The sequence below is a fragment of the Giraffa tippelskirchi genome, chromosome 7 (assembly GCF_054371585.1).
Source record: "Giraffa tippelskirchi isolate mGirTip1 chromosome 7, T2T-mGirTip1v1.2.pri, whole genome shotgun sequence".
In the NCBI taxonomy this organism is placed as follows: Eukaryota; Metazoa; Chordata; class Mammalia; order Artiodactyla; family Giraffidae; genus Giraffa; species Giraffa tippelskirchi.
Genome location: NC_137281.1, coordinates 159,070,546 through 159,089,714, shown reverse-complemented (window position 1 = coordinate 159,089,714; position 19,169 = coordinate 159,070,546). Strand labels below are relative to the sequence as shown.

Genomic DNA, 19,169 nt, shown 5'->3' with positions numbered 1-19,169 from the left:
ACAGTTAAGGAACCAATTCAAGTGTGGAACAGGATGTGTACAATTTATTTAAAAATTTGATTACACCTGTTTTGCAAAAAGCTTCAAACTGTATTTTATAAGACAAACCAACAGCTTCTCATTTTTGTTGTTTTATAGTGCTTTTAAAATACATTTATCTAAGAACATAATCACATTCATATATTCATCTAATCTTAACAGCACATAGTATGTGCTGCACCAATGATGTGCGTGAACGGTGAATATCTGTGTGTAGGGTGCAGGGTGCAGACTGAAGTGTCTGAGGTGACAGCATGTGAGTCAAAATGTGTGAGAGAAAAAAAGCAGCCCATATTAAGAGTGTGGGAAATTAAAGAAAAGGTTTTTGATTACTTGATCTCATGTATATAAACAGCTAGTATGTCCACAGGCTAAAGTTACCACTTTCTTTTTAATTGTAGCAAACTTTTCAGTAAATGCAGATTATAACCACAGGCATCTGTTACCCATAAAACCCATCCAATTATCAAAATATTATGCCCCAAATGATAATTTTAATTTAAATGTACCTAAATATATATCAAGTTTTATAAAAATATAAGTGAATTGCAAATTACTATGAAGTCTAAATGGAGTAAAAAATATACCTATATAAAAGAATAATGAACTAACTTTTTAGAGAAAAAAAGTTACAGGGTTACAGTGACTAAAGGAAAAATGAAGGAAAAATTCTTATATTTACAGACTTAATTATATATTTTATTTTCAACAAATCCCACTCTTACCTCCAAATATAATTATTAATTGATATTCAAAATGCTAGATAACAGAAATGCATTTAAAATTTTCAGTTGAAAAATACAGTCACTAAAGATGAAAATATATACATGAGTCAAATATTGACGAACATATTCCCAGATGGCACAGTGTATAGTAGGTTTACTCTAAAGGAAACAGCTCTATTTCTAGTCCTTTTATCAGTGTAACAGCCTTCGGGGCTCTTCAATGTAGTTACAGCTTTCCTGATGACTCCCAAATCTATTTTCAGCCCACACCTCTTTCTTGACACAGATACTTCTATCCAACTCTCTACTGAATATACTAGATATTCCAATGGCATCTCAAAGCAAGCAGGTCCAAAGAAGTAAACCCATACTTTATATTATCTGCCTCCCCTAACCCCCCCCAAAACCCCGCCCTTTGTCCTGTTATTCTTTCAGTGAATGATCGCCATCCTCCCCACTGCCCAAACCAGAAACCCGGGAACTCTGTAATTCCTGCCTCTTGCTTTTCATCGAGTCAGTCACCAAGTCCTGGGGATTCTACTTTACATTCCTTGCGCTCCTTCTGCTGTCTTACGTACCATGTCTTATTCATTCCTTCCCCACACGGCAGTGAGTGAAAGTCGCTCAGTCATGTCCAACTCTTTGCAGCCCGCCAGGTTCCTCCGTCCATGGGATTCTCCAGGCAAGAATCCTGGAGTGGGTAGCCATGCCCTTCTCCAGGGCATCTTCCCAACCCAGGGATTGAACCTGGGTTTCCTGCATTGCAGGCAGATTCTTTACTACTTGAGCCACTAGGGAAGCCCTCCCCATACTGCAAACTGTCACATAACTTCCCAACTAAGAGCTGGTCTCTGACTGCCCCACACTCCTCTCATAAAAAGGACCCAGGCTCACTACTAATTTACAAGTGCTCTAACTCACTCCCTTGCCTGCTGACATGTCCCACCCTCATGTACAATACAAAGAGCTGGAGTTAAAAAACGCCACTCAGTACCCAGGAAGGGCAGCTGTGACAGTGGCTTTTACCAACAGGTGATGCTGTTGCTAGGGGACAGGAAACAAAGCCCAGGGCCTCATCCAGACAGTCTGAGAGACCATGCTCACAAATCTGAGATCCTCTCAGCAGCTATACCCCAAGTAGTCGCTTACAAGGAAACCTGCCCATCTTAACACTGGCAGTGAGGGAACACTGGCCTTTGAGAATCTGAAATCACATGCTGCTTCCACATAAGACTGCAGCCTAAACCTGCATTTGCCCAGATGGTCCACAGAAAGTGTAAACCAAGACAAATGACTTGGTTTTTCCCAAACCTAAACTGCAATGGGATAAAAAGATGAGAGGAAGAGAGATTAAAAGAAATTTATCAATTAGTTGAAATTATTTAGATGCCAATTCTAACAAACTAAAAAAAAGAGACAATGGGGAAATCTGAACAGTGGATATTTGATGATATCAAGGAATTATTAATTTAAAGGCACAATAATGGTACGGTGGTCTTTCAGATACATATAGAAATATTTACAGATAAAAAGTATAGATCTGTTATTTGCATCAAAATAATCTGGGAAGAGGCAGTGAATGAGGCTAAGTAAGTCTGGCCCTGAACTGATCATGGGGGACAAGAACATGTGGGTTCATTATAGCACTGTCTTTACAGATGCTAAAATCTTCAAAATTAAAAAGTTTAAAGAGACCATCCCACACACACAAAGATTTCCAGTTTCAGCTGAGAAATGGTAAAAACATAGCTCTCACTGTTTCAACAAGAAAAAAGCTGGACACCCTGCAAATTAATAATTTTTCTTGAACTAATGAGAGAAATAAGGTCACAGAGCAACCAACTAACCTGAAATCCAGAGTGTGACAGGCAGCTGCAGGGAGAAACAGGACCAGAGCAAGTGCTTATTTGTGAGGAAGCTGCTGAATGACACACAAGCTGGTGAGATGTTGCTAGATGTCTTCAGCTAACTGACGTTGTCAAGACTAATTGCTAAGGCTGAGTATAGACTAGTGTCGGTGTATGAAGCCTCTGAGGCTTGCGGAGTCTGTACCTGCTTGCGAGCCTCTTCCTCCAGGAGCCACACCAAAAGCTCTCGGGGAGGAGCAGAAAGAGCCCCTTTCTCTTGTCTCTTTGACACGGCTAGGAGAAGGGACAGCAACCACTACAGAAATTACTCCCAGACCTATTTTCTCTTTCTCTCAGTCACCAGGGGAAATTCCCTTCACTTTGCCATTAACAACTATGGAAGTGATATCCCATCACCTCTGCCACATGCCATGGTTAGAAGCAAGTTACAGGTCCTGCCTACATGTAAGAGGACGGGATTGTTTAAAGGTAGGCATCACTGTGGGGCTCAGAATTCTGCCCACTACCGTGGGTCAAACAGAAAGTACACAACACAAGAAGAAGGAAAAAATAAAAATGTATCAAGCACTTCACTTTAAAGAACAAAAATTATCAGTGAATCATCTGACCCATCTAAACTATTAGGATTAAAAAATGGAGAAAGATATACCAAAGGAATACCAATGAAATGAAGGCTAGTTTAACCATATTACTATCAGAAAACACTTCAATATTAACATTAAAAGCATCAAGGTAAAGAAATTCAAAGCACAGTGACAACAGGTCTGATTCACCAAGAAAATACATCATCTCCAAGTCTCTATGTAGGCTCTCCTGGTGGCTCAGTGGTACAGAACCTGCCTGCCAGTGCAGAAAATGTGGGGTCGATCCCTGGGTTGGGAAGATCCCCTGGATAAGGAAATGGCAACCTGCTCTAGTATTCCTGCCTGGGAAATCCCATGGAGAGAACGAGCCTGCTGGGCTACAGTCCATGGTGTTGCAAGAGAGTTCGACATGACTTAGCAACTAAACAAGAACAAATCTGTCTGTATGTAATTATACAGACTGAAAATATATAAAACAAAAATTGCTAGTGCTAATACCTAAATACATAATCATGACAGACTAATCAGACAAAAAAATCAATAAGATTTGAACATCTAAGTATATAAAACTTAATCTAATGAATACACTATATATTAAACACTGCACAGAGCTATAAAACATATTTTCTTTTCAAACACATAATTACAGTGCATTAAAAAAAAATGTCCACCTATTGGGACATAAAACAAGTCTCAACAGATTTCAAGAAATGAGTATCATACAGATGTTCCCTGATCAAAATACAATTAGGCTAGCAATCTGTAGCAAAGAGAAAACCAGGAGAAAAAACAGACATAGAGATTAAGGAACACTTTTAAAATACAATGAGTTAAAGAAAAAATTATAATGGAAACTATAAAATACTTTGAACTGAACTGTAATAAAAATACCACATATCAAAACTTAAGGAATGCAGCTAAAGTAGTACTTGGAGAAAAATACATAGCCTTAAAATGTTCATACTACAAAAGAAGTGAGGCTGAAAATAAGCTAAACAAATGCAGAAAAAATACTATAACATAAACTCAATGAAAGCCAAAAGAGGTGAATAAAGATAAGCATGAACATTACTGAACTAGAAAGCAAATTAACAAAGAATCAACAGAGTAAAAAATATGCCCTTAAAAAGGTTAATAATACTGACAAATCTCTGGTGAGATTATATAGAAGAAAGAAGGTAAAAATAAGCAATATTAAGATAACAAGAAGAAATACTACATATTCAAGAGAGATTATGATATGATTTAAGAGATTATGAGCAAGTCTATGCCAAGAATTTGAAAATTTAGATGAAATAGACAACTTTCTACATATGTACCAATTATGAAAATAGTTCTATAATGATTTCAAAAATTGAATCAGTCAAAAATCTCACAAAGAAAACTCTAGGCCCAAATAATTTTAATGTCAAAATCCATCAAATTCAAGGAACAAATAATTACAAACTTACATAAACTACTCTAGAGCATGGAAAAAGAGGAGGTAGCACCCAGTTTATTTTAGGAGGCTAGCAAAACCTGACATAGTACAAAAAGAGAAAATGACAGGTCAATATCAATAATGGACACAGATGTTAAAATCCTAAACAAAATGTTAGCAACTGTATTTAGTACTGTGTAAAAAAAGGTAATATATCATGACAAAGCTATATTTATACTAGAGATGCAAAATTGACTTAACATTAGAAACTCAATTTTAATTCACTATATTTGAAATAGATTAAAAAGAAAAACTGTACCATCATTTCAAAAAATGCAGAAAAAGCATCTGATAAAATTAACATATATTCATGAGAAAGGAAGAAAATTCTCTAAGCAATGAGGAATTGAAAAGAGCTCCCTTAATCAGATGATAAAGGGTATCAAAAAATACCTAAAGCAGTGGTCAGCAAACTATACCCCCCACAGATAAATCTGGCCCACCATCTTTCCTGTTAGTAACGGTTTACTGGAGCAAAGCAACATCCATTCATCTCACTCCTGTCTACTGCTGGGGTCTAGTGGCACAAGAGTTGCAACAGAGACTGTGTGGCCTGGAAAGCCTCAAATAGTTACTATTTGACTGTTTACAGGAAAGGTTACCAATTCTGACCTATAGCAAACATTATCAAAAACTCAGGTTGCACCATCAATGAAGTATCTTAGAAACATTTACTTTGAAAAGGTAAAAATACTATCTTACCTTTTGTAGACTGTTAGGTAATGATTTGGAATGACTTTTAGAATGCACTGGAGTCTTAGTAAATTTCAACTCCCTTCCACACCTTGCTAATTCCTTTCTGAGTTTCTCTCTTCGTTGTTGGTCTGCATCTGAGGGGAAAAAATTCTTTTGAAATAGAGTAAAACAGAAAAATTAATTTTTTTCATGATTGAAGACTAAGAAAGAGCACTTTTTTCTTGCTAAAAATGTTTACACTCAGTTCAGTTCAGTCGCTCAGTCGTGTCCGACTCTTTGCGACCCCATGAATTGCAGCACGCCAGACCTCTCTGTCCATCACCAACTCCCGGAGTCTACCCAAACGCATGTCCATAGAGTCGGTTATGCCATCCAACCATCTCATCCTCTGTCGTCCCCTTCTCCTCCCGCCCCCAATCCTACCCAGCATTAGGGTCTTTTGCAATGAGTCAACTCTTCCCATGAGGTGGCCAAAGTATTGGAGTTTCAGCTTCAACATCAGTCCTTCCAATGAACACCCAGGATTGATCTCCTTTAGGATGGATTGATTGGATCTCCTTGCAGTCCAAGGGACTCTCAAGAGTCTTCTCCAACACCACAGCTCAAAAGCATCAATTCTTCGGCACTCAGCTTTCTTCACCATCCAACTCTCACATCCATACGTGACCACTGGAAAAACCATACCCTTGACTAGACGGACTTTTGTTGGCAAAGTAATGTCTCTGCTTTTAAACATGCTATCTAGGTTGGCCATAACCTTCCTTCCAAGGAGTAAGCATCTTTTAATTTCATGGCTGCAATCACCATCAGCAGTGATTTTGGAGCCCAAAAGAATAAAGTCTGACACTGTTTCCCCATCTATTTCCCATGAAGTGATGGGACCAGATGCCATGATCTTAGTTTTCTGAACGTTGAGCTTTAAGCCAACTTTTTCACTCTCCTCTTTCACTTTCATCAAGAGGCTCTCTAGTTCTTCTTCACTTTCTGCCATAAGGGTGGTGTCATCCGCATATCTGAGGTTATTGATATTTCTCCCAGCAATCTTGATTCCAGCTTGTGTTTCTTCAGCCCAGCGTTTCTCATGATGTACTCTGCATAGAAGTTAAATAAGCAGGGTGACAATATACAGCCTTGACGGACTCCTTTTCCTATTTGGAACCAGTCTGTTGTTCCATGTCCAGTTCTAACTGTTGCTTCCTGACCTGCATGCAGGTTTCTCGAGAGACAGGTCAGATGGTCTGGTATTCCCATCTCTTTCAGAATTTTCCACAGTTTATTGTGATCCACACAGTCAAAGGCTTTGACATAGTCAATAAAGCAGAAATAGATGTTTTTCTGGAACTCTCTTGCTTTTTCGATGATCCAGCAGATATTGGCAATTTGATCTCTGGTTCCTCTGCCTTTTCTAAAACCAGCTTGAACATCTGGAAGTTCACGGTTCACGTATTGCTGAAGCCTGGCTTGGAGAATTTTGAGCATTACTTTACTAGCATGTGAGATGAGTGCAATTGTGCGGTAGTTTGAGGTTTACACTACTGATATGTAAATAAAAATCCATACGGTTTTCTGAAACTTCAAATGGATTAACCATTTAAAGAGCTCAAATAAGATATGACAAACTGAGTAAGCCTAAGGGCTCAAAGGAACAACTGCTAGCAGATATAGAGATTCAAAGGTTAGAAATGCAGAGTTTGAATTAATCCATATACTCCCCTACAAGTGAAATATTACTGTCAATACCATCACATGCTATAACAATTTAAGTTTTATATGACTCAAAAAATGACATTAAATTTTAAAATATTATTTTTAATTAGGATAACTGACTTCCATTTTTCTTAACTGTTATTCATTTGAAAATACAAACCAAAAAAGTGGTTCCACATTTTAACGTGCTTTAAGTCAGGTACTGAGTCATTTTCAAAGACTGGAAACAGCAAAATGAAAGCTAGTCCAGTTTCAGAGTTAAAAAGAAGGCGAGGGACTTTCTTGGTGGCACCTTGGATAACGATCAGCCTGCCAGTACAGGGGACATGGTTTTGAGCCCTGGTCCGGGAGGATTCCATGTCACAGAGCAGCTAAGCCTGTGCATCGCAGCTACTGAGCCTGTGCTCTAGAGCCCGTGTGCCACACCCACCGAAGCCCATGGGCCTAGAGCCTGGGCTCTGCAACCAGAGAAGCCATCGCAACGAGAAGCCTGCGCTCAGCAACGAAGAGTAGCCTCTGTTCACTGCAACTGAAGCAAGTCTGCACAAAGCAATGACGACCCAGTGCGGCCAAAAATAAAAATTTAAAAAGGCTAACCATAAATTAAATGACTTGTATTTTCATGTAAAATTTTCAATTTAACATATGCTTTTTAATTGGAATGTATCTCAACTTGATGGACAAGGTAATTTCAAGTTTCAAATCACCCTGATTTGGGGGGGGGGGAATGGGACAGAACATTTGAAAAGAACTTTACTAAAGATACATTTAATACAAATGGCCAATAAGCGTATAAAAATGCTCTACATCGTTAATCATGAGGAAAATGCAAACTAAAATCATGAGATACCACTTCACACTCATTAAAATGGCTATTAATCAAAACAGGAGTCAATAATGTGTTAGCAAGGATATAGAGTAACTGAAATCCTAATATGTCAGAGGCAAGAATGTAAAATGGTATGGTCACTTCAGAAAACAGTTTGCGAGTCTTTTAAAAAGTTAAATGTAATTTTCTGAGATGACCGAGCAATTCCATTCTCAGGTGTATACTCAAGAGAAATGAAACTTTACATTCACACAAAAGACTTGTACATGAATGTTCACAGCAGTACTATTCATCATGGTCATAAAACAAACAGCGAAAGTGTCAATCGACTGATAAACAGATGTATAGGGAAAGAAAACAGATTAGTGGCTTTCAAGGCTAGGAGTGGGATGAGGAAGCGGCTGCAAAGCTACCATTGTGGGGATCTTCTTAAGATGATGAAAATATTGTAAAACATTCTAAATATTCAAAAATATTGTAGTGATGACTGCACAATTTTGTAAACTTAGTAAAAATCCATGAATTCTATGGTATGAAAATTATTTGTCAATAAAGCTGCTGTAAAAGCTAAAGACTTTCTTGGAACTTTCCTGGTGGTCCAATGGTTTCCAATGTCATCTAGAGTGAAAGTCCAAGTGCCTGCAGACGGCCAAACCCTGGGTGGTCTGCACCTCTCTGACCTGTCTCAGTGACCTCATCACCTGTCACCCTTCAGCTGGTTTATTTCACACCAGCTACACAGTTCTTCTTGCTGTTGCCCTGGATATACTGACCACAACAAACCCAGCAGAGTTTCAGTTCTGCCAAGATGAAAAGAATTCTGGAAACGGACAGTGGTTTTGGCTGTACCACAAAAAGAATGCACTTAACGTCACCAAATTGTAGACTTAAAAATGGTTAGGGAGGTAAATTTTAGGTTGTGTGTGCACTTTACCATATTTTTTTGAAAAAGGCAGTATGTTAAAAATTACTTACATTTGATGCTGGCAGTCATGCTTAGTGGAACTGAGCAGTCTACTGCAGCTGAAAGAGAAAAATCAGTTGTTTTAATACTGTTCTTAGTATTTATAAATGACAATAACTATGAAAAGTGAAAATCACAAGAAGTTCCAGAACTTGAAGTTCCTTGTTTTGATATGTATGCTACTGCTAGAGATGAAAAATATCCTTGATAAAAAACACACTGGTTGGGATTAACAGCTCATTAGATACTGCAGAAGGAAACATCAGTGAATTTGAAAACACAGCAATGCAAACTATTCAAAATGAAAGAGTGAACATCGGAAAACGAATGTATTGAGTATCACTGACTTAACCTACTGCATCATTCACTTGACACAGTGACTGGAGCCCCAAAACAAGTTGAGAAAAAGAGCAAGATGAGAACACCGACAGCATCTGATCTCAAGACTCACTGTGAGGCTACAGCCACTGCAGCAGTGCGGTGGGTGACAGACACACACATCAACAGAACTGAAGAGTAAGTCTAGAAACAGGCCCGTGCATATGGTCAATTATCTTTTAAAAAGTGCCAAGGCACTTCCATGAGGAAACACAATCTCTTCAACAAATGGTACTTGGGACATTTTTAGGCAAAAAAATTGATCCTTATATAATACCTCATGCAAAAACTAATTCAAAATGGATTATAAACTTAATGTAGAAGCTAAAACTTAACCAAAATGTTAAAAACTTTAGTTCTTCAAATGATAAAATAAAAAATTTTGTAAAAGACATTGGTGAAAAACTGGTGAGATTCAAATAAGGTCTGTAGTTAATAGTATGCAGTCAATATTAATTTTCTGGTTTTAATGATTGTACTATAGCTGTATAAAATCTTAGTATCACAGAAAGCTAGATGAACGGTTTCTGTGACATTCTGTACTATTTTTGCAACTTTTCTATTAAGTCTAAAGTTATTTCATAATAAAAACTTAAAGAAAATGAATTGACAAATCACAGACTGGGAGAAAATATCTGCAAAACCTGTATCTGACATAGGACCATATTTATACAGAGAGGACTCTCACAACTTAATACTAAGACAAACAACCCATTTTTTTAAAAATGGACAAAAGATTTTAATAGATTATTTCACCAAAGAAGATACGTAGATGGAAAATAAGAATAAGAAAAAGTTGCTCAACGAAAAGGGACCCCCTCATGCACCGCTGGTGGGACTGTGAACTGGCACCATCACTATGGAAAACATTATGGAGGTTTCTCAGACTTAAAAAGGAAAAAAAAGCTGCTTAACATCATCAGGCATCAGGGTAATACAAACTAAAATGCTATGAAATACCATTACACATCCACAGAATGGCTACAAAACGACTGCCAATAGAAAGTGTTGGTGAGGATGTGGAAGTGATGGAAACGAAAAATGACAGCCACTTTGGAAAACAGTTTGGCAGTTTCTTATAAAGTTAAACACACACTTACTATATTACCCCACAGTTCCACTCCTAATAAATACATTTATCCAAGTGAAAAGGAAACATACAGTCAAAGATTCTATATGAATCCTTATAGCAGCTTTATTCCTAATAGCCAAAAGTAAGTCAAGATAACCCAAATGTCCACCAACTGGTGAATGTCGATCAAGTATGGTATATTCATTAAATGGAATACTACTTAGCAAAAAAAAGAAAGAAATACTGACGATAGATTAGTTTTAAGAGTGTTAACTAACTGAAATAAGTTAGATCCAAAATGATACATATTCTATAATTCCACTTATATGAATTCTAGAAAAGGCAAAACTATAGTGAAGAAAGGAGATCAGTGGTTGCTAGGAACTGGAGGGAAGAGAGTGACTGCAAAGGACTAGGGAGAAGTTTTTGGTGAAATGATGAAATGGTCTGTACCAGGAGTCAGTGAACACGCTCTGTAAAAGAACAGACAGTAAATTCCTCAGGCTTTGCAGGATCATAGAGCCTCATCACAACTAGTCAACTCTGCCTTTTAGTATAAAAGCCACCATAGACAACATGTAAAAGAATGAATGTGTTAAAAAGAACAGACTATAAATTACTATCTACTCACAGTATTAAGATCAGCATCTAATCACAAAAATATATTAGGAATAACACAGGTAACATGAAACAAAAGACATTATATTCAAACACAGTTAATAAAATGGCATTCCGAATCTGCTAGGTGTATCGAATCTGCACTTGGCACTTTACTACACCAAGCACAAACCCATTGGTATATAATGTATTCATTTTTGCTACAGATTAACACAAATTAGAAGTGAAGCTGAGAAGGGTTTAAACTGGGTACAGAAAGTAACATTTGCACATGTTTACCTTTGGCTGAAAGGATTTTATTATAGTGAACAGCCATGTGATTCTTGACCAGTTGGAGGGTACTTAGTCTGAGAGAGGAGGAGTCAGTGCAAAAAGCTAAAAATTAAAACACATTAAATCATTATATATTTAAAGTTAATTAAAAAATCATCATGAGATAAACAAGTTACTCATTATTAAGTACATTTTTATAAAATGTTCTGACCTTTAACCATGGAGATACTGGCATTGTATCTGTGATGCTGAGTATGTCGTCCTGCAATAACTGACGAGCTACTGACTACTCTGGGTTCAAACCTTCCTAAGTTTTACAAGCCTGAGAGTTTTGGGAAGAGATTGTGAAGGATAATCTACCATTACGTTTACAAAACTATTTCTTATTGACAGCTCTCAATCTCATAACTAAGAATGTTTAGCTGCTTGCCTGATGATAAAATAATGTTATCATGGTTAACATTTGAATACACTGGTCTGGGAAATCAAACAAATCTTACAGGTGAAGATTCTATTCTGAGATGAAAATTTCTAATTTTATACCTGAAAACAAGACCTACTGCATTCTTTTGGAAGTATTAGGACAACCTTAAGACAAGTACAATCACAAAGAAATTAGATGACATTAAACTTCCTGACCTCATCTAAACTGTTAAAAGAAATCTTAGAATTATTTTCACTTTCATGCATTGGAGAAGGAAATGGCAACCCACTCCAGTGTTCTTGCCTAGAGAATCCCAGGGACGGCGGAGCCTGGTGGGCTGCCGTCTCTGGGGTCGCACAGAGTCGGACACAACTGAAGCGACTTAGCAGCAGCAGCAGCATACAAGGATAAACATATAAAATATAAACATAAACACAGGCATAACTTTTAAAAATATTAAACAGTTTTTGAGAATAATACATGCATGTAGTTTAAAAAAATTACAGCTAAAATGGCATAGACACTGAAAAGTAGTGAATTTCCTGCCCTCACCCTAAGTGTTCTCTCCCAGAAGTAAACTTTGCTACTTCTTTAATGTATCCTTCTAAGGAAATTCTATGCATAATAAAAGTATATGCAATAATGATAACCTTGACACTGATACTACAACTACTACTAAAAACACTGATTGAATGGGTACCATGCATATATTGTTCTCAGCTCTTTACATGTAATAACTCACTTAGTCATTATCATCACCATTTAATAGATGTGAAAACTGAGGCACAGGGATGTAATGTCTTCAAGGTCACACAGCTGATAAAGGACAGTTTAGATGCAAATCAAAGCAATCTCATACTTACAATCACTGTTCCTATACCAGCTCTGCACACATATTCTTAAAAAAAAAAATGTTAGTAAACGACATACTGCTCTTCAGCCTGTTTTTCTATGTAGGTATCTTTTAAAACTAGTTCAAAATTTTTATTTAAAAATTATTTTTCAAAGTTTATGATTCTGGCTCCATGTGTATATATACTTTATTACCAAGAAATAAATGAGTAATTGAAAATGGTTCTTCTTTCACATTTGGAGGATCGGCATCAAAGATTTTTCAAGTAAATAAGGAAAAAAAGACTTTCAATTACTTTGACCAAAAATTTTAAGCTACAATTATAAAATATTTTAAAATGTACATTAAAATTTAAAGTCCTTAAAATGTGATAACATCTTAAGATGTTAGATCTTAGAGAATATAGATTTTCCTTTCAGAGGATCTAGAAATCCCAACTGGATAAAGAGGCCCAACGGGACAAGTGTTTGTTCCTGATACAAAATGGACTTTTCAAGTGCTCTTTTTCTCTGCCTAGCTTTTCCTCTTCAGTGCTGTGTCTTTAACAACCTGCTAATCACCATTTTAACAAGGAAGGCAGGCCTTCAGCAAGGGCAGCAACAGAAGAGCTGGGCTGGAGCTGCTGCAGGGGGTAGGAGGCGACCAGGGCCACATCTAGGGCAGGATGGACTCCTACAGTCTCTAGTCTCAGGAATTCTTGCAATACTTAATTCTTAGTAGTAGTATGAGGAGGAGGAAGCAGCAGCCCACCCCAGTACTCTCGCCTGGAAAGTCCCACGGACAGAGGAGCCTGGCGGGCTGTGGTCCGTGGGTCGTAAAGAGCAGCACAGGACTGAGCACAGCACAGCGGTAGGATGACGTTCAAACCGATTAAACGGGATATGTTTTCATCATGCTATATAATTTACAAATACAGGAAACACAATCAGTTGATCTTTTAACCATCTCTTACCATTTTAAGTACCTCACTTACCATTACTTTTGGTGCTCAAGTGTCCTTTAAATAGGCATGATGGACCAAATGTGGGATGGACAGAGGTTGCTCTGACTTTTAACAAAAAAACATGAATTAGGACAAATGAAACACAACTTTCACAAAGTCACTATTGAACACATAAAAAATAATAAGCTTATCTTTATCAAAATTGTTTAAAATTTATTCAATCAATTCAATTACTAACTAGCAAGTTATGACCAACCTAGACAGCATATTAAAAAGCAGAGACATTACTCTGCCAACAAAGGTCCACCTAGTCAAGACTATGGTTTTTCCAGTCGTCATGTATGGATGTGAGAGTTGGACTATAAAGAAAGCTGAGCACCGAAGCATTGATGCTTTTGAACTGTGGTGTTGGAGAAGACTCTTGAGAGTCCCTTGGACTGCAAGGAGATCCAACCAGTCCATCCTAAAGGAGATCAGTCCTGGGTGTTCATTGGAAGGACTGATGTTGAAGCTGAAGCTCCAATACTTTGGCCACCTGATGTGAAGAACTCACTCACTGAAAAAGACCCTGATGCTGGGAAAGATTGAAGCCATAAGGAGAAGGGGATGATAGAGGATGAGATGGCTGGATGGCATCACCGACTCGATGGACATGGGTTTGGGTGGACTCAGGGAGTTGGTGATGGACAGGGAGGCCTGGGGTGCTGCAGTTCATGGGGTCGCAAAGGGTTGGACACGACTGAGCAACTGAACTGAACTAAACTGAATAATACATCACATAAAAATCCTGCTGCCATAGATAAAAGGCTTTCTCTTTTAAGAAAATAAGTTATTTTTACAAACATTCCGCCTTGAGACTTAAGTTTCACTGGATAAAATGATAAACACATCAATTGTGTTACTTGAGGATGTACTGACTTTATTCTGTAAGTCACTGACCTATTGGTTTTTAAATGATTTTGAGATACAATCAATAAGATTTTCAGTTAATATATATATATATATTAACTATTTTAGTTAATCATAGGCTGGTCTGTCCTTAAAAATAATTTTAAGAAAGTCATCTTCTCACAAAGTAATTTAGTAACTTATAAAATTATATACTATAAAATTATTACATAAAAGTACATAAAAATGTCAGAACTTAATGATTAAAGATGTCTTAAGCTTCATCTAGTCCAATCCACTTACCGTCCTGCTTGGATTCTATCTAAACATCTTATATTTAACTTTTTATTTATTTATTTTATATTTTTTATTTATATTTATTTTTTAATTGAAAGATAATTGCTATACAGAATTGTAAATTGTCAAACACTAACATGAATCATACAATTGTTTTATACAATTATAAACTGCCAAACATCAACATGAATCAGCCATAGGTATACATATGTTCCCTCACTTGCGAACCTACCCATTCCACCCCTCTAGGTTGTTACAGAGCTCTGGTTTGAGTTCCCTGAGTCATACAGCAAATTCCCATTGGCTGTCTATTTCACATATGGTAATGTATGTTTCCACGTTACTCTCTCCATACACCCCACCCTCTCCTTCCTCCCCTCACCAGCCATGTCCTCAAGTCTGTTCTCTATGTCTGTGTCTCCACTGCTGCCCTGCAAGTAATTTCATCAGTACCATCTTTTTAGATTCCATATATATGCATTAGTATACAAAATTTGTTTTTCTTATTTACTGCACTCTGTGTAACAAGCCCTAGTTTCATCCACCTGATTAGAACTGACTCAAATGTGTTTCTTTTTATGGCTGAGTAATATTCCATTGTATATACGTACCACAGCTTCTTTATCCATTCATCTGTCAATGGACATCTAGGTGGCTTCCATGTCCTAGCTATTGTAAACAGTGCTGTAATGAACACTGGGGTACGGAAGACTAATATCTCCCCTAATGTCAGTGTCTCACCTTTCAGACAAGATGGGCTGTCAGAAAACTAGATATATACTTCATCATAAAACAACTTCTGTCCCCCAAAAGTAATTGTGTTTTGAGGGGTAACCTCCAAGATAGAAAGGCTGAGTCACAGAATTTAATGGAATTCAAAAAGCAAAATATAGTGTATCCCAAGACATGTTTTAAATGGGTAAATGGCCAGTCTGCTTTATAAGCTATAAAGGTGTGGGGAAGAAACAAAGTCTGAAAGAATATGGATGTTTGAAAACAGAAAAAGAGGTATCGAGACAGTAGAACTAAAATCCAGGATGAGAGAACAAATCCTGCTAGAACAGAGTAAAACAAACAAACAAAAAGCACCTGAGATAGGAATATCCAAGAAGCTCCGTCTACATTGTAAGTCAGAGAGCAAGAAGGAAAAACATTAACTTATTTAGGACGAGAGAAGTCAAGGTGGTTAACACTTGAGTTGGTAGTAAAGATAGTCATGAAGGAGCATATAGAAATATAAAAGGAGAAAACTAACCACCAAACTCAAACAAATCTTATTTCTCCAGAGGAAAAAACTGCTGACTTTTTGCCTGCCCAGAATCCAGTGCCCCTTTGAGGAAAACAGGACCTCAACCTGCTCGAGGAACCACTCCTCCTGTCTTAGCCTAGTTGGTTCAAGAGGATCCCACTGTTGGAGGTGCGCATGTCATCCCAAACTGGCCAGTCATATTGACTAAATCAGCAAAGACTATGTGACCCAGGTCCAGACAGTGAGACACAGTCCTGGGACTTACTGGAACTATCAGGAAATCCCTAGAACGTAAACAGGCCTGACGCTACTGGTGGCCATCTTGCCCCACACAATGGGAACCTGTCTAAGAAGGAAACTCACACAGAGGTGAGTGGGACCAAGACCAACGAAGACCCTTGGTGAGACGCTTGAGCACTGGGATATAACCATGTTCAAAGCTCTACTCTCCCTAGACTTTTCTCCACAGGAGCTCAAAAATTCCCACTTTCGCTTAAACCAATTTGAGTTGGATTTCTTCACTTGTATTTACTTACTGAATACTGCTAAGTGTACCTGGCAACGTGTTAACCACTTTGTAGCTAGAAACTCACTTAATCCTTAAAACAATCCTATGAGACTGGTACTATCATTATTCACACTGTATAGATGAAGCACAAAGAGGTAAGGCAAGTCATTTGCCCAAGACCTCACGAGTCTGGCTCCTGAGTCTTAACCATTACACTGTCTTGATCAATATAAACTGCTTAGTACTCAAATCATGCTCCACGCTACTATTATATCAGATGAAGCAGGCTAAGAAGTATGTAGTTTATTCCCTGTGTGCAGTTTATTCCTTCCAAGTTCCTTCCTAATGAATGTGTTTTGCTACAGTTTACAGAAAAAGAAAAAGCAGGTATAGACAGAAGTTAGAGAGCACAAGGTCAGAGACGATAAATAACTTTAGATGTCTTAGTACCTTGTGCTCTTAAAATCATCAAAGGTAATGAAATCTAATCAATTTAAAAAGTGCAATTTTGTTGTTCAGTCGCTAAATTATGTCCAACTTTCTGTGACCCCATGGACTGCAGTACGTCCGGCTTCCCTGTCCCTCACCATCTCTTGGAGCTTGCTCAAACTCATGTCCATTGAGTCAGTGATGCTATCCAACCATCTCATCCTCTATTGCCCCCTTCTCCTTTTGCTTTCCTTCCTTCCCAGCATCAGGGTCTTTTCCACTGAGCCAGCTCTTCGCATCAGGTGGCCAAAGTACTGGAACTTCAGCATCAGTCCTTCCAATAATTTTCAGGGTTGATTTCCGTTAGGATTGATTGGTTTGATCTCCTTGCAGACCAAGGGACTCCCGCGTCTTCTCCAGCACCACAATTTGAAAGCATGAATTCTTCAGCACTCAACCATCTTTATGGTCCAATTCTCATATCCATACATGACTACATAGCTTTGACTATATGTACCTTTGTTGACAAAATGATGGCTCTGTTTTTTAATACACCGTCTAGGTTTGTCATAACTTTTCTTCCAAGGAGCAACCATCTTTTAACTTCATGACTGCAGTCACTGTTCACAGTGATTTTGGAGCCCAAGGAAAGAAACCCTGTCAATGCTTCTACTTTCCCCTCCTTCTATTTGTTATGAAGTGAAGGGACCAGATGCCATGACATTAGTTTTTTGAATGTTGAATTTTCACTCTCCTTTCACCCTCATTAAGAGGCTCTTTAGTTTCTCTTCACTTTCTGCCATTAGAGTCCTATCACCTGCATATCTGAGGTTGTTGATATTTCTCCCGGCAATCTTGATTCCAGCCTGTGATTCATCCAGCCTGGTATTTCACATAATGTACTCTGCATATATTTCCAGGTCAGAGGAGCCTGGTGGGCTATATAGTCCATGGGGTTCCAAAGAGTCGGACATGACTGAGTGACTAACACTTTCACTTTCACCACTGCCTGGGAAGCCCCCAAGTGGGATTAGGGCAGCTCCAACCACCTCATTTTAATGACCTCTTCAAGGGTCCCATCTCCAATACCATGGAATTCTGAGGTAGGGGGTTGGGACTTCAAAAACTCTGCATATAAGTTAAATAAGCAGAGTGACAATATACAGCCTTGTCATACTCCTTTTCCAATTTTAAACCAGTCCACTGGTCCATGTCTGGTTAAGTATTTTAGCTCTAGCTAAATTTATTTACGGTTTTCTATTAACAATTACCCCAGATCTCTGTCGAGTATTACATTTTTCTTAGAAGCTCAATAAAAAGCAATGTTTGATACTATACATTATATAATTTCCTAAAAATGGAGCTAGTTAAATTGGGTAAGTTATAAAAACAGAAACCTTTTTACTTTTTTTACATGAACCTGATTTTAAAAACAACCTAATTAACAAATAGACTTACTAAGTCTATGATACTCTAATTTTTACATATATCTTTTCCCATGCTCCCATTTCTACCATGAGATAGTTAAGTTGCTCTAAGGTTTTGCTTTATCACACATGGATTGAAAGTTTGTTGTGTTACTTACTGGGACCTTGGCAAGTTATTTATGATCTTTTTAGTTCATTCACCGTGAAATCAATGTACAAGATGTTTTGTGCGTTACAATTCGAGATAATTTCAGAATAGTTTCCGGTATACAGCAAGAGTCATGTTAGCTTCTGTGGTAAAACTTTTGAAAACCATAAACGTATTTTTGTTTGCTTTTTCTGGAATTTAGATGGTAAACTGTCAGAAAATACAGCTATTCATTTGATCAATGAATAGTTATCTCCTAGATTCAGAACAGCACTTGTTTTGATCGATGGTTACATAATAAAGGCACACTTGTATGCAAAACAAGACATTGCTAGGAACCATCTGGCAGCTTGGTTTAAAGGTATAATTTAAAATAGATGGGAACACTGAATTGGGAGAAGTCTGAAGACTGTCTAATCTGCCTTGCTCACAAAATGAGAAGATGCAAACTATTTGGGTTGGGCTGACTCCTAGAGATTTAAAGTTACATGGTTCCAATTGTTCCACAGTGATGCCCATTTTAACCCAGACTATTCAGTCAAGTGCAAGTATACATAGTGAAAATGGATTAGTCCTTTGCTACTGAAACTGTAGCCAGCAACACCACATCATTTGGAAGCTCATTCGAAATGCGTAATCTCAGCCCCTCCGTCAAGACCTGCATTTTAACACGATTCCTAGGCAATCAATATTCACTCTGCAGTTGGGAGAATTCCTGGGTTACCGTGTAGTTTGGGGGCGGGGCTGGGTTACCGTATGCAGGATTTTGT

At 37.8% G+C, this 19,169-nt stretch overlaps 1 protein-coding gene across 17 annotated transcripts in view; it reads right to left on the bottom strand.

The window, feature by feature from the left end:
• Window positions 1–19,169, bottom strand: part of SPATA7 (spermatogenesis associated 7) — a 36,869-nt gene that overhangs the window by 17,136 nt on the left and 564 nt on the right. For 4 of the 17 annotated variants that reach the window (XM_081510382.1, XM_081510381.1, XM_081510372.1 and 1 more), the window contains exons 2-5: window positions 13,484–13,558; window positions 11,240–11,335; window positions 8,904–8,951; window positions 5,399–5,526 (exon numbers count right to left, since the gene is read on the bottom strand). Coding sequence is in view for 8 of the 17 variants with exons in the window: in XM_081510372.1 (XP_081366498.1) it covers window positions 5,399–5,526; window positions 8,904–8,951; window positions 11,240–11,335; window positions 13,484–13,558 (347 nt within the window). In the remaining 9 variants the exon portion in view is untranslated. Of the gene's footprint in view, window positions 1–5,398; window positions 5,543–8,903; window positions 8,952–11,239; window positions 11,336–13,483; window positions 13,559–19,169 lie in introns of all 17 variants that reach the window. The other 13 variants (XM_081510380.1, XM_081510387.1, XM_081510374.1 and 10 more) reach the window with 6 other exon arrangements.